This window comes from Dermacentor variabilis, chromosome 2 (assembly GCF_050947875.1).
Source record: "Dermacentor variabilis isolate Ectoservices chromosome 2, ASM5094787v1, whole genome shotgun sequence".
In the NCBI taxonomy this organism is placed as follows: domain Eukaryota; kingdom Metazoa; phylum Arthropoda; class Arachnida; order Ixodida; family Ixodidae; genus Dermacentor; species Dermacentor variabilis.
In genome coordinates this window covers 192,642,856-192,659,431 of record NC_134569.1, presented here as the reverse complement: position 1 = coordinate 192,659,431, position 16,576 = coordinate 192,642,856, and the positions used below count along the sequence as shown (strand labels likewise).

At 46.0% G+C, this 16,576-nt stretch overlaps 1 protein-coding gene across 2 annotated transcripts in view; it reads left to right on the top strand.

Moving 5' to 3' along the window:
* Positions 1–451: 451 nt before the first annotated feature.
* LOC142571123 (uncharacterized) overlaps positions 452–16,576 on the top strand; it is a 45,764-nt gene continuing 29,639 nt past the window's right edge. For both annotated transcript variants that reach the window (XM_075679410.1, XM_075679411.1), the window contains exons 1-3: positions 452–549; positions 4,173–4,235; positions 5,662–5,736. In XM_075679410.1, the coding sequence (XP_075535525.1) occupies positions 478–549; positions 4,173–4,235; positions 5,662–5,736 (210 nt within the window). In that variant the 5' untranslated portion in view covers positions 452–477. The remainder of the gene's footprint in view (positions 550–4,172; positions 4,236–5,661; positions 5,737–16,576) is intronic.

Sequence of the window (16,576 nt, the reverse complement as noted above, 5' to 3'; positions counted from 1 at the left end):
AAACTACGGTCAACGCTCTGCGAGGTTACTAAGCATGGCACGCCACAACACCTCAAGCGAACACCTCTCCCGGTGTGTTTCGTGTGCTACGCAAACAGCAGAGGTGCACGTAAGATAATGTTTGGCATTAACTCGCCCCTTAGGGTTACACTAAATGTAGAAGAAATTAAACATTCGCCGTCAACGTCGGTACTAATTATGGCCAATCAAAGCAAACAGCACAGAGAGTTTCACTTACATCGATTCCCACATTGCGTGGTATCCGCATATTTTGCCTTTTGGTTTATTTTATTGCCCGTCACCACCAAGAGCATTTCTGTGCTCGATCCCCTATTTAGGCAGAGTAACCATGCACGGGTTTACCTGTACGCTGGTAGAATTAGCTTTGTGTCATTAAAAAGATTTCTCCCTCTCTATCGTTGTCTCTCTGCCGCTTTTTTTTTTCCAGATCCTCTCGATAGAGCGAGGGCGACAAGAATGACGACTAACATGTTCTTCGCCTGCAAGAAAGAGTGGCTTGACTTTAACATACGACCGGCCATTATAAAGGTAATGTGTGAAAAACAAAAGTACGTCACTTCTTTAACGACAAAACCGGCTTAAACGCTGATCGCGAATTTCTCGTTCACTTCGTTATTTTGTCTTGGCGCTTCCCAATTATAGCGAATGGAGGAAATGTGCGACACAAACAGATTCCACCAATCCCAGTAGCCAATAGCGCATTCGCGAGCCTCTTCTGCGTTCCAGTATAGATTTCCATAGCCAGAAATAGGTGACAGTCGTGTTGATGAGCAGTTACTAAATGTGGTAGAATGGAGCTCCGGACCGCTTGACTTGCGAGTGTGCGCGCGGTGGTGTCATCCAAACTTCGAATGACATCCCCCCCCTCCCTGCAGACTTTGTGCAGCGTACCCAAGGCCTCTGGCCGAAATTTGCAGTGAAGCAGAAGGGGTAGCGCGCAAAGTTGATGTTCGTTTTTAGACATACATCTGACCCTGCCCCGACAAATGAATGTGATAGAGAGCGAGACAAAAGGAAGGAAAGGCAGGGCGGTTAGCCAGTGGAAATACCGACTGGCTACCTTGTGCTGGAGAAAGGGGTAAAGGCAATAAAAGGAGGAAGAAGAGAGAAAAAAACGAGAAAAATTCACGCAGTAACGCGATGTTACGCGCAACAACAGTGAAAGGCGGTCGCACAATTCACAAGCCCTTAAATACTTCAGCAACGCCCTTGAGGCCTTGAATGCCGGAACCCGTTTGGGCCAGTGTCCTAGAACTTTCTCTTCTGTGAAGAGGCGATTGTCTAGTTTTTCGAGCGCGGTCATGAGCACTTTTCTTAGCACATTGCAATGCGGACAGTCAAAGAGGAAGTGAGTGATCGTCTTCTCGCGGCAGCAGGGGTCGCAAGCAGGGCTGTCGGCCATTTCAACGCGGAAGGAATAGGAGTTCTTTTAGTGCCACGCCGAGCCATAGGCGGCACAGAAGTGTTGCTTCCGCTCGTGGCAATCCTAGTGGAAGACGGAGTTGCAAACGCGGATTCAATATGTAAAGACGTGCGTTCGTGAATTCACTGGTATTCCACAGAGTTTGCGTAAGCTCGCGTGCGAGGGAGCGAATATTTGTGGATGCATCTGTTCTTGACAGCGGTATGGGTATAATCTGGGCTCCATCGTGGGCGACCGGGCAGCGTCATCCGCATTGTGGTTTCCCGAAATTCTGCAGTGACCCAGTATCCTTTGGTAGATGATGTTGTGTCCCTTGTCGATTGCGTAGTGGTGGAATAGTCGGATGTCTGCGACTAATTGCACATTAGGTCTTTGGTTGAAAGGGGTCAGCAGACACTGGAGAGCTGCCTCTGAATAACAAAAGATGGACCATGAATGCGGTGACTCGGGACCATTTAACTCCACAGCAGCACGGATAGTTGCGAGTTCTGCAGCCGTCGATGATGTAATGTGAGACGTCTTGAAATTGATGGAGACAGATTGAGTTGGAAGTACCGCTGCTCCAGCTGAACCTTTAGAGGAGACAGAACCGTCCGTGTCAACGTGGGTGCGTTCGTTCTGTTTGTCATGTAGGAATGAAAGCGTGGTAGTCCCGTGTCTTCTTCCGTCGTCCGTCGTTTTATTTCGCCTTCGTTGTAGACATGTATACCCAACTCACCCACCAGCCGGTGCTCAGCGGCACCTTTTTCGATCGTTTTGCAACTTCTACGTAGGCTAAGAAAAAAAACTACGGCCAGGATTTAGCCGGCATATACGACGTTTTAAACACAAATGTGTCTCCTTCGGGTCAACTCTACACCATTTTTATAGTCCCAGATAAACCCTATAAAAGCGTCATGAATATCTTTTGTGCTAGCATGAACGTTGACTACTTTGTCAAACTGGTGTTAACTGAGTGCACCCTTCGAGATTTTGTGCGCTATCAAATTACAGGGGCCGCACGTTTCAAATGTTAGCTTGTGTAACCGAAAGCGCCACAAGAGCGGCACGCGCTAGAATTTCGTCCTTCGCTTCAAACATACATCAAACCACGCTGCGCTAACGTGAAAAATTCCCTGAAATACTTCAAAAGATTTAGAATTGGGCGTATACGCAGTGTCGCATCACACAAAGGCGAACTGACAAGAGTGGCCGGGCTTCGCATAGGGCTCTCACTGCTGATTTGGTAGCGGGTTTGGTTTTATATGCGTATCGCCGCTTTCCGCTTCTTGTGCGGGGACTGTAAGAAGTGGAGAGCGGTTCATTTCATATCGCATCGAACACAGCTCAACTATATTCAACTTTGGAGACAGAAATCCACGTCGCGTCACCCTAGTGTGACCGCGCCTTTAGGTTTGCTCGCGGCAACCCTTTTATTGTGCGCATACCATGCCCCTTAATCTGCTTAAAGCGAAAGTATATATTCTGCTATCGTGGAGAGAGGGGGATTAGGCATGGCAAACAGTGATTGACTTGATAATAGATCGAATAAGAAGGCCAGCGACGCCATGGCTCCACCACATAAATTTCTGGCGATCCGGCGTTTCGAAAGTAGTGCCTGCTACAGCTTGTATTGTGTTATTGATGCAATGGGACTCGGAGCTCAATTTGGAAATTTCTAGCCCAAGTACGCGAATCTTCAAAGTATCTGACTTGAGTTTTTTGCAATAGAGGTCTGTTAGCAAGCAGACGCCACTCGTAATAGTTAGCTTCCATATGTGGCATTAAAATTTTGCAGCTATGAATCCGTAACTGTGCGCACCAGCTTTAGGCTGTGTCTAGCGCTGTGTGACGCGCTTCTTCTTGGTCGGAGATCTCAGGATGAATAAACGAAAGATTATGGTCATTTCACATAGGTGATGAAGTGCGCATTACACAAATTAGCTCTGCAGAACCTCGCAAGCTAAAAGAAAGCTTGGAAACGAAATATTACTATCATCTCGAATGTAGCACGAAGCTACAAGAAAATGCAACCCGGTTTTTGTGAAAAGAAATATCTGCAGAGGAATGAAACTTCTTCCTTGTCCAGGAATCCGAGTCCGGCAACGAAGCCTTTCCGCAGTGCTTGCTCTACCGTCTCAGCTAACCAGGAGGTGAAGCGTCTACGGAGCGAAGGCTATTTATCGAAAAAATCGAAGCACTGGGACACCAAATATGGCGAACCAGTTTTTAAGAATCTGGAAAGGACCAGAAGAGTTCGTGAAAACGAAAACTGGCATCCACTCGACTGTGGCACCAAGACCCAAAAGAAAGCTAGTATGAGTTTCTCAGAAAGACAGCTTCGGAGTCTAAGGATAATTGTCGTCCATCCGACTGTAACAGAGAGGTACAAAGGAAGCCCAATACGAATTTGTCCGAAAGAACAAGGATGTTCTACAAACAGATAAATGTGCGCAATATGTGGTCTACTGACGTCCCGGTTGGACCGAATCATTAGTAAGCGAGACATCTCGTTTAGATATATCTATGTACAAAATGTGTCCTTTATTGACATTTCTGATGACTTACCAGGCAAAACGTTAGTAAACGACCCCTTAAACAATATTTTGTACTTATGTCCGTTTATAGAGCATCCAAGTTACAGACAAAGCGCTAAATACGGAATTTCTCTACTATTTCCAAGGCAAATTAGTATACATTCATACTTTGACTGCGATTCCTTAATCACATTAGTCACTTATCTTTGCAGGAGTTTAACGTATTCTGCATCGCCTTACGAATGTGCTACAGCTACGCCGAGGACCAAACTGGGGTAAGTTTGCTACCATCAGTCTACAGCGTGGGTCTGGGTTTCGTGTCGCTACTACTTCATTTGTTGCCCTTATTAAAGAAACAGCAATGACCGCTTTCTAGGAAAATAAATTGCTGAATTCTTAGGAGGTTTGTGTCTTTGGTCTCGTGGATAGGAGAAGATGATGTTTAGTAGTAGAACACGCGGTGCAACATCGGTTAATTCATACGAAGTAAAGCCGCTTTATGCTACTAGTTTTACAGATGCCGGCGCAGTAGATAGCACATGTATTAGCACAGGGTCATAAATACTTGTCAAAAATTACATAATTTCTTACCCTGAAATTTGAATTGCTTGTAGTCGTAAGCACCTAAAAAAACGAAGAAAGTTTTAAATAGTGTGCTAATAGTATATAGGCCATTCTAAAGCGCTGAAGTGCGAAGGAGTGGGTACAAGCCTCTTCCTCACCTAATAAGTGCGTTAGGGCGTCGAAATATCATTGGCAACACCCTAACGTTAATGCTTGCTCAATCACACATTCATTGAAGGTTATAGATGGTATTGGAAATGAAACACAGTCTCATAATTGCAGCCTAATGAATAATTTGAAAATGAGAAGTCAAACTAGGCCAAAGACAACTGATTACACTGGCTCGGGCGTAATTGGCTAGGCACTCTAGGATTAACGATTGCGTGAATGCTATTTGTTTAGCGGGGTTGCACGAGTACATCTGCGCGGCTTTCCTGTGCTGCCTTCCTGTTTCGACACACTCACAACAGTGTTAGCACTCACTTAAAAATTCACATGGGACTTTACGTCCACCTGCCCAATCTTTATTTTCTCTCTCGCGCTTACCTATTGCTTGCTATTTCTGCTTGCCATGTTATTCCTTTTTATCCTGCGGACGGGTAAGGATTTGTTTCAATAGTACGAAAATGCTTTATTATAAGACCTCTTAAATTTTGCTTTCTCAAGCTAACCAATTGTTGCTGGTTCCTACAGAGCGGGTATGAGCCACAATAACAGAGCTTATTAGTATTGTCATCATCACCGATATTACTATCATCGTCACTGAGAGCAGATAATAATCTGGGCAACGAGCACGCTGTACATCTTACAGCTCACGATGGAGTACAGGTAAGTCACTGCTCACGGTAAACACCCAACGGCTAGGCATGGTTAGAATTCAGAAACCAGTGGTCAGGTGTAAACTGCAGCAAACGGCGGCCTGTACTTAATGACTGCAAACTTTTGTCGTAACCTGAACCCTAACCGTCGGCAAATATTTAATTCAAGAAATAAAAGGTTTGAACTACTTTACTGCAGAAGTTCAAGCTTCACTTCGCTTTCAAGCCCCAGTCAGACAATCAAACTGAAACCATTGGGAGCAATACCATTCCAGTTCTAACTTCATGATAACTCATTTGTTTCTGCAATTCGTTGCAGGACTTCCGCGCCACAATGGCAACAATTTTGGATTGTCTTGACAAGCTGGCTCTTGCTGAAATCTCAGCCAAAGCGGTGAGAGCACGATGTCCCAGTCTTCTTTATTGTTTCAGGTTGCAGTAATGGGGCTTTTTGACAACTCAAACCTGCAGTTAAGGCTTTCCGCATGCTGTGAAAACTAGCAAGTGCATCCTGAGTACGACAGTGTTGACCTGGACGTTCACAACTCTGGTACTGTCAGAAAACATTAAATGGTTATGTGCTAATAGGCTCCTATTGTGAGTCCTCTGAAAAGCTTATTACATTGCAACCTGGCTTCACTTAGACTTTCCTGTGGGAAGCGCAAGGTTTTCTAGCAGATTTTACAAAATTATAACAAATATGAAAAGTTCTCATAATACAAAGTAAAGATACTCATAAACTATATATTATACATATAATATCAGCCTATTTATTTCCACTGCCAAACTAACGTCCTTGCTATAGACTTTCACTTAACACTTTCTTGCTCCCGGTGGCGGCAAATTTTGTGTTTACAAATTTCTTAATTTCATCACACCGCCTATTTGTTTTCCTCGACTGCGATTTCATTTCTTTGGCACCACTTCAGCTGATCTAACAGGCCATCAGATTAACAGGTCACGTTACCAATTACATGGCGTCGCACCTCTAGTTGGTCTTCTTAATCTCGACAATATCGGCAACTTGTGTATGCACTCTAATCCACACCGCTGTTTTCATGTCTCTTGAGATTACGCCAAGTCTCTTTTTTTCTCCTCAATATCTAGGTTGCCTCTTAGTAACTGATAAGCGTACTCTTCAACATATTCTAGAGGTGGACAGACAAAAATGAAAGATATTTCTTCCCAGTTTATTAACCGCTGCGTTTCTCTTCTGCTTAATAATCTTCAAACCCGCCCTTCCTATCTTCTAACGTCCTTAATCATTGTCGGCAAATCATTTCCAACATTGTTGAAGCGAGAAATGTCATCCGCAATGCGCAGGTTGCCCAGGTATTTGGCGTTGAGCCTCACTGTTACTAATGCTTCCCAGTAGACCAGTTTGCACACGTCTAACATGCAGCGAAGACATTGTAGAGATATTGGAGAGATTTATTTGGTTGTTTATTTATTTATTATTTATTTATTTAAGATACTTTCAGGGACCGAAGGCATTACAGAAAGGAGTGGGTGAACATAACAAGAAAATTTTGCAAAATATAAACATATTCAACATGGCGTTTCATGAATGCTGATTTTGAAGGTGTCAGTATGCAGGATGGCTGCAACGGTGGCGGGAAGTTGGTTCCAATCTTTGCTTGTGCTAGGGATGAATGCATTACTACAAATTTTAGTACGTGAAGACGGCACACCAACTTTGAAACTCAGTCAGAGCGAGATGATATGTGTGACGGTTGAGTGATAAGCTGTTCTTTCAACAAAGGGTTGTGGTGGTAGATTTTATGGAATAGCGAAAGGCTGAAGATTGTGAGATTGTGTCTCTTCGCTAAGCTCCTTTTCTCTGAACATTTTATCCCTCTACTTTCAGTACATTAAGGTGGTTGTGGAATCTCCGTAGATCTTTTCTAAGAAATGAAATTGCGCTGCTTGTAATCCTTGGCTACGCAATGCCTCTATGACAGTTGATATTTGAATTGAACCAGGTGCGATTTCGTAATTTATGAACGCCGTACCTAGAAGTTCTTTAAACTGTTCATGTCGGTTAAGGCAAAACTAATGGCAGGCATATTATCAGTTGTAGAATATCCCTTCTTGTAGTGAATTTGTTCTCCAGGTTGAATAATTGCAAGTTACCTTGATTGTACTTGAAATCACATTGGTGAATATGTTGCAATATAATGCAAAAAAACTAATGCACCTAAAATTTTTATTTCCTATAAGGTTTCCTTTCTTGTGAATTAGGACACTCGTGATACTTTTTCCGTGAAGTCTTGAGGCACTGCGAATAAAAAGTCGCAAGCTTTATGATTATAATATCCCTTGCGTATTTGATCATACGAATTCGTTTTCCATTTTCTCTTACTGCTTCTACCATGGACATTGTTGTGTCGTTAATTTTGGTCTCGATATCCCGCCTGGAAACCCTGCAAACGACTGTGACGTTGTTGTCCACAAGTATATAACAGGGTGTCATGAAATAAAGGAACATCATTACATTGGTTATGAGTGGTTGGCTCCTTTCTTCGTTGGCCCGTAGGCCGCTATACCACATTGGCGACGAGGACTCTAGATTGTTCATTTTTTTCTGAAGCCGTACCTACCCTGCAGCCACGCGGACCACGTCATGAATTTCTTCAGTCTAGCTCCACTGCCACCATTTCTGCATGTGCAGCGCCGCCCACCGGTTCCATGGCCGCAATGGTTTCGCATGTTTGTGACCTTTCTTTTGGCATCCGGAGCATCTCACTTCCCGGCGGAACGACGCAAAGTGCTCCTGATACACAGCCTGGAAATTGAAGGTCATCATGTTTTCTTCGCTCTGCATCCCACGTCTCCGAACTCTCCCCGCCGGCTTCCAGCGCGACAGCGTCCGATGGGGCCAAAACGTCGCCCAGTGCCTCGTCATCCTACGACCAGGCCGTCCCTGCATTGACGCAGCATTTTGCTTCTGCAAGCAATGCCATCGCAGAACGCCATCGGTTCCGCCGCCGGCGAGTACATACAACCAGACGAGTACTTACAAGAGTACGTCGCTGTTTTATGACGGCTTGCTGCTATGTGTTCTTTCGTCGCCCTTGAAGACTCCCTCCGCGACAGTTTCTTAGAAGGCATCACATCACAACACCTTCGAGAACGGTTGCTTAAAAGAAAGCTCATCGCTCTCCTTTTCGCGCATCGTGGTTCTGGCACAGCAACTAGAGCAGCCTGCTCAGCGATTTCGCGAGGTTACTCCCGGGCACATTCAGCAGGCAACTTCACGATGCGTTCGGCGTTCAGGGGATACAACAAGGCTGTGCTCGTCTCCCCGTCAGTAAGCTTCCTCTGAGCGCTTTCGCGACTCGAACAAGGCGTCAGCTCACTGTTTGGTTTAGTTCCTGCCAGCGTCGTGCCTCGTCATCCTCCTTTTCAGCACAAGTTCAGCGCTGTTTTCACTAGTCACCGTGGACTCTTCCGCTACGTCTGTAGCAGTCCACAGCGTCATTGCACCGCTGCCGCCGATGAAGCCGACTCCCAGGACTCCTTCGATGATGCAGAATGTTTAAGCGTTCTTACTGAGGTCTGTCCTCCTCGAAATGCCATTTTCACTGACGTTTTCGTCGCCGGCAAGTCCTTGAAGTTTCTTCTCGAGTCTGGATCGGCTCTTTCCATCCTGGAGGAACACCTCATCCAGAAATAATTTATTAAAGAGTCACTTCTTTCCATTCCGCGAGCGAAGCTCCACGATTACTCTAAGCGTTCCATTCCCGTACATGGTTCCTTCTTCTCGGAAGTTACGTTCAGGGAACGCATGGCGTACCTCCTGTTTTGCATTGTGCCAAACCCACATCCATCCTCGGAATTGATGTGATCAAGGATTTGGAACTGCACATTGAAGGCTCGTCTCTGCATTGCTCCAAGACATCGACCACGCCAGCGATACTCGACGTGGACCAGCTCTCAGGCCCGCACCAAGTTTCATCACCTAACCCTTTTCCGAATACTCTATCTAGTGGGTTCAGCTCCCTCTTTGCCCAAGGCCTTCATCTCGCCAGGGGTTTCGTCCATCGGATCAAGATCTGACTCGCGGTGCCTCCTGTGGCATTGAAACTTTGAAGCCTCCCGCTGCCACTCCGTCGATTGAAAGAACTGGAAGTCGTCGAGCGCGTTAATGCCTCGCGAAGGGTGTCCCCCATCGTCATGGGAAGGAAGAAGGACCAAGGCATTCGACTCTGTATAAACCTCCGTTAACCTAACAGAGCAGTCATGCCGACAGTTTTGCGCTTCCTCACTCTTAAGAGCTCCTGAACAGCCTCGTCGCTGCAACTACTTTCTCCAAGCTGCATCTTGCATCCGCCTCCTACCAGGTTCTACTCCATCCTGAGAGCCGAAGCGACTACATTGGTGACTCACGACGGACTGTTCCTTTTCAAGCTGGTATGCTTTAGGCTGGTGTCTGCGCCCGCAGCCTTCCAGCAGTCGATGTCGCAGATTCTCAAGGAGTGCTCCAGCGTTCTGTTTTACATTGACAATATTAATGTGTACGGCAAGACCGAACAAGAGCACCTAAAGAACGTTGTTCTCCGCTACATCAAGGCAATTGGACTCAAGCTCAACCAAAAGTTTACCTTTTGCGTCGAAGCATAGGCGTTCTGGGCAACAGGATCATTGCCCAAGGCATCACGCCACTGCTAGAAAAAGTGCATTCCATCATGAAAACTCCCGCTACCACTGACACCGCTGGTTTGCGTTGGTTCCTCGGCCTCATCGAGTACTATAGCAACCCTGTTCCCTGTCTTGCTGGAGTCGTTGATCCGATGCGCGCATTGCTAGGGGAGAATCGATCCTACATCTGGAGTGATACTGTCGACACTAGTTTTCGGAATGTCAAGTTTCTGTTGTCATCCAGCAAAGTCCTTCAGATGTTTGATCGCGCTGTTCCGGTGGTTGTATCCACCGATGTTTCTGAATGCGGCCATGGCGCCGTTCTTAAACAAATGAATAGGCGTCAGCTGCGCACTCGCCCACTCTCCCCAGTAAAGAGGAAGTATGTAGTTGGTGAACGAGAAGCGTCCGCGTGTGTCTGGGCTTGCGAGCGTTGGCATACACATTCCTCTGGGGATGGTGCTTGACTCGTCGTACGGACAGCCAAGCCTTTGTCTCCCTTTTGTCGTCTCAAGGATCACGAAGACGCCCCCTTCACATCGCCTTCTGGTCAGAGCGTCTTCTGCCCGATAACTGCACGGTGGAATACCGCAAGGGGTCAGAGAATCAAGTTGCAGATGTGCTGTCCTGCCTTCCAGTGTCTGTTTCGCAGGAAGGTGTTTCGTTCAACGAAAAGGTCGTGTCTCTCATTGCTCCACTCTGCCTCACCAAAAAAGAACAATTCCAGCACTCCCTGAGTGAAGGTGCTACCCTTATAGCAAGTCAACGCTTACGTAAAATCATCTCGGCCTCACAGCAAGTCCATTCCGGGTGAACTGCAACCATTCTTCGCCATGCGCGAAGAGCTGTCTGTGGCCGATGACCTGCTTTAGCGCAGGGAAAGGCTCGTAGTTGCTTTTTATGCGAAGGATAATGCTTCAGCGCATACAGGGGTACAGGACGCGGGCGAACAAGGCTCGTAGTTCCTCCTTCCCTTTCACCACAGGTCATTTCCACCGCGCACGAAGCCCACCCTGGGGATGTTTGAACCAAGGCGCGACTACAAGAGTAGTGTGGTGGACTGTCCTGGACAACCAAGTGGAAATTGCCAACCATAACTGCTTAGTCTGCCAGGATGCAGAAAAGAATGCCAACACTACATTAACTCTGCTGCAATATGAGCCCCTGCCAGAACTTCCATGGCAGAAGGCCGCCATCGACATCGTTGGTCCCATGGAAAGAGCGCCGCACTATTGCAGGTTCGCTTTCACCCACGTAGACTACTTTTCCAAGGCCTTAAGTACAGTTTTGCAGCGAGGTGTCGACGCGCACAGTAACAATCTTTTTGCTCTCAGTATTTTATAGAGAAGGGTAACCCGACGAGATTCTGTGCAAAAGCGGGCTTCAGTTTGGTTCCCGGGAATTCGACCAGTTCCTGAAGTATCATGCCATTCGCCTCACATACTCTTCAGTGTACTACCGCACGTGATTGGACCTGTAGAACGATTCAGTCGTGTTTTGAAGGACTTCAGCTGGAACATTAACTGTTCCCCTCATCGATTACTTTGGCATCGACCGGAGCACACCAGACACGTCCAAGGGAGTCGCCCCGGCTCTCTTGCTGCATAGAAAGCTGCCGAGAATACGCCTGGACGTCGTCGGGCTCCCACCGTCTTCCTTCTTCAAGGACAAAGCTACCGAACTATGTCAGCTGCGTCGTCGGTTTAAGCATAAGCGAGAGAACAGCAAGAAGCACAAATATTTTTGTCTAGTCACGAAGAAGACTAACATCGCAATTGGTGACTTTGTCCAGGTGAGGAAAACCTTCTTCGCCTTCAAGGAAGACTCCTCGTTTGGCAGTTCCCACAAAGTGCTGAAGCAGCGCGGACAGTCTTCTTTACGCCTCGATGATGGCATGATCTGGAATGCATCTAAACTTGCCAGGGTCCCTTGGGGTCTCCGTACTTTGTATCTAGAGGAGACCTGTAACGCGCAAGAGGGTAACACAACGAGGTTCCCATCACCGGGGATCCCTGGGCTACCAGCTGCTCCTGAGGCATCTCAAGCGGCGGCGGCGTTTCTGCCTGCTCCTGTGGCCCCCCGTGCTGCTCTCGGCCCAGACACGCCTGAGCCACAAGCAGGTGCGCCTCTTCCTGCTGTTGTGATCGACCGGGCCATTCCAGACCCGGACCCCTCTGTGCCGCAACCGGGTCCGGCTCCTGTTCGCGTGCAACCGCCACCGGCAAGACAACCTCCGAAACGTTACGGCGCCTATGTGTGGCAACTCTGTTTTCGTTCTACTCGTATAGTTTATGTTCTTTTGAACATACTGTAGAGATATTTTTTTTTGTAGGGAGAGAATCTAGTTTTCAAGAGTTCTGTATATAGAATTTGCAGTTGCTGCTGAGTGTACTTGCGTTAAGTGATGTTCCTTTGTTGTTGACCGTTTTTCATTGCCTTATGTTTCCCTCATGAGCGCTTATGATTTGTTAGTGTACAGAGCACCTCGCAGTACCAACCCGCTAACAGCTTACTAAAGCAATGAAATATTTAAGAAGGGCGACATGTTGTGTCGGTAGCTTTCGTTTCGATATACCGTCTTGAAACTCTGTGAAAATGTGGGGCGCTGTTGTGTCCATGCATCTAATTGCGTGTCACAAAATAAAGGAAGATCATTCGTGGGGTTATGGCTGGTTGGCTGCCTTCTTCGTCGGCCCGTAGGGCGCGATACCGAAGACGTCTTGGAAAGCCCTTCGCATCTCATATCTAGTTGTGCATGGAACACCTCGACCCTGCTCGTCACTATTTACAGTCAAGGTTACGCGGCTGCTTTGGGCACTCTACGGTTCAGTACAGAATACAACTACAGCTTTTACTATGTCGTAAAAATGGCTGATGGCTTCGCCGAGCTTATTACACCTTTCTATTTCATGTGCTCAGTTTCTTTCTCCACAATTTTATTATTCCAAAGTTTCCAACTTTCCCAGTTTGGAAAGTCATCATTTAGAATATCGCTTACGTTCAGCTTTGACAGTTCAGCGCAATTGACCTGATGCCATAAGGAAGACAATATTATGCGTCTGCTTTTATTCATTACGTCCTTAGTTACTTGGGAAAGCTTATGTGTTTCTTGTCTTGGTGCCATACCTACGACTTCTGTTGCCACATGTGCTGTCATTGTATTAGCAGCTAATGTCATTGTTTTTATGTGACCTACGCTGTGATAATTTTTAAGTTTTATGAAAGCTTAAAATAGCATGTCGCAAATAACCTTATTCTATTTCTTGAGCTGGATTGTTCAAGGAAGCAGGCATTACTTGCGCGAGACATTCTTAATGCTAAAGCTTCATCAAATTTAAGATTATCCGCAAGGAAAGGCACAGTAAATGCCGTAGTCTTTATGGGACACAACGTACTCGCCCCAAGAGAAACATCATTCTTTCCTTGCATGCTCTATAGCGACATGGCTTCCTTTCAAGATCACATTGTCCTACATATAAAGCGATAACCAATGAAGATATACGTGCGTCTAAAAAGAACAAATATCTTGTTATGAACCCGAATTAACACTTTATTCAGAAAACAGTTTGCTTATATGCATGCGCTTACTGCAGAGACTACGTCGACATTTCCGAATGCCTGTGGAGGACGATTTCCTCTCTGTAGGATGGAGGGATCTGTGGTAGCAACCCCTTTGTTTGATAGCTTGTGTGGAGGGATATGTACGAGAAAGAGTGCGAGAAAAGATTTACAACGTATATATAACAAGCTAGATCCTCTCCGTAACATAATTCTAATCATTTATGCAAAAGTAAGCAATAAATGTACCAATGCGCTAGTTGCCCAGGCTTTGCCGCATTGCTTAGGTTTCAGATTGCTTCAGCGATCCATCGCATCCATCTCATGGATATGAGTTCAGTTTGTCGTTTGTAATAACACGGCACCTCCGACAAATGATCAATCTGCCGTGTCGTACTGACCGGTATTCGGACCGTTTATTTTGCGTCTACAAATGATTTGTCTAATAACATTTTGTCACAAATGTGTTCATTTGGGCACGACTGCGCGACACATCGTCAGAAGGCGAATACTTTCGACTCGACACTTCTTCAAACAGACCTGTACACAGTGCATAAGTGGTGCCGTACAGGGCACATAGAATTGAACACCGGCAGTTGCGAGGCAATGCGAATTTTCCAGACTAATGTACTTCAGTCTACGTATCGCATAACCAGTGAGCCGCTAGGCTTAGTAACGACATACCGTTACCTAGGAGTCTATTTAACCAACAAGTTGTCTTGCAAGACACAAAGCGACCACGTTACTTCTAAAGACAATCTCCCCTTAGGGTACCTGAGCCGAAACATTTATATGCTGCCATCATCTTTAAAACTGCTCCTATGCACTACATTTATCTATCCGCAACTTGAGTGTGCCAAGTCGATATGAGACCCGCATCAAGCTATATTTACCCAAAACTGTGAGGCCGCGCAAACCCGCGCACTCCGCTTAATTTTATTTAACTATCATCGTAAATGGAGCGTAACTACCATCATATCATCATTTCAGCTTCTCTCACTCACCAGTCGCAGGAACATTTTCGTATATGCCTTTGCGACAAAATTGACTATGACAACACATATCGGTCTTCACTGTAGAGTCATCCTGCTCTTTATTTCTACGCATCTTGATCATCCTCAGAAGGACGGCATGCCGAGAACTAATATGTTTGCACACTAACTTTCGTATTTTCCCATGACTGCGAAGGACTGACGACAGCTAGCACTATCTTTAACCAGCATTAGCGAGCCCATTCATATTAATGATGCGCTACTAACTCAATATTATTGAGTTGTTCTTAATATGAGGCAATGCATACTGCCTTTTTTATGTGGCTATATTTTAAAGCTTTTGAATTCTCCTGTATTTTCTGTGCACTGGCCTGTACATAGCTTGATAATGATTTTTATGTTTCCATGTAACATTTTTGTGGATTTATAACATGCCTATCAACCTTGTTTTATGTCATAATCTTTCCCCTCTATCTGTAATGTACAAATGAGCTTTGAGGGTAAAATAAGTAAATAACTACTATATAGGTGACCACTCCGTCGCGTGGATATAGTGTCATTTTATCCTTGTGTAAATGCGCACACTAATACTTATTGACGCCTACTTGCTGCGGACTCTTCAAGCGCTACCTAAATACTCTGTCTAGTAGAGAGTCACAAGAGTGATTGAAGAGGTAAGTACAATTGCAGAAGCATTCCACAACACCGGCATACAATAAGCGGTTTAACAACCCCATATTACAGCGTCTTCTAATTCAATAGCATTCCCTTTGATGTTACACGATTTTGCTAAGCGATGACAAAAGCTGCATGCATAAAGAAAAGCTCTGTTTTATTGCCTTCATTAGTGTGCACGTGCTCTCACAGTATTTGCTGTATAAATAATACAGCAAAGAATAAAAAAAGTTTATTCCCCCTCGGTGATGCCTATCAGGTTTGCATTACGTTTTATTGCGATAGCAATATTACATATACCATACATCATATATACGTTATTATATGGACCATACGAGCACCTTCCTGCCGTCGGCGTCGCCGTGAGTTTGCGTATAAAGTAGCAGGACCATTAAACCATCGCCGCATGCAGTATGCTGTACGTGTGAGTGAAAGCGTGCGAGGGTGAGCGGCGATTACAGGGGAATCTCGCGGACGAAAGGAAGGAAAGTGGGGAGGAAGCGCGCCGTCTTCCATCGCGCGCAAGACTCAGGGTAAAATTGGGAAGGGAGGCACGTTCCACTACGGGCAGCGCACGCAACCCCACGAGCCCACGAGACGTTCATATGAGGGATCGCCAGCTGTTTGCACGCAGGCGCGAGTAAGAGCGGGAGCGAGAGAGAAAATCTGGCGGCTTTGGCTCCTTGAATATATGACTCTGCCTAGGCACTATGGAGGATGTTTCTTAGCGCTTGTTGCAGGCGTTTGTCCCTAGGCGTGCCGGCATTGCGGAGTGGGGTCGGGTTTGTTTACGCTCGGACGATGGCTGCTGGCGCAGTAAATAGGTGAAGCAGCGAGCACTGACGCTCTAGTTAGTGACCGCTGTGCCTGACAGTCTGTCTCCAACCTGCGGCGCTCGTGCGAAGTAAGTCGTGGCGGATCATAGCTTTCTCGCGCCTTACAGCAGTGTACCTTGTAAATACCATCATAGATGTTTCTGTGGGAGCAGTGGCAACCGTAGTAGAGCCGCCGCTGCGTATATTGAAAATCTAGTAGGCAGAGCACCTTAGCAACCGCGGTTGAATGCAAGTGCATGAAAGGCCGCCGGCGACGATGACTCTCTGAGCACCAGCGCCGCGGACGCGAGAAAGTCTGTCCGAGGTACCTTCACAGGCAAAGTTCTGACTGGTGTTGCGAAAGTTGCGGGGCCGGATAGTGCTGAACTTAGCGACACTAGTAGGCGGCTGAAACTAACTATATATATATATATATATATATATATATATATATATATATATATATATATATATATATATATATATGTGTGTGTGCTCAATTGTGTTTGTTACTAATTGTAACAATGTGTCGTTATTTCGTATTATTGACGGC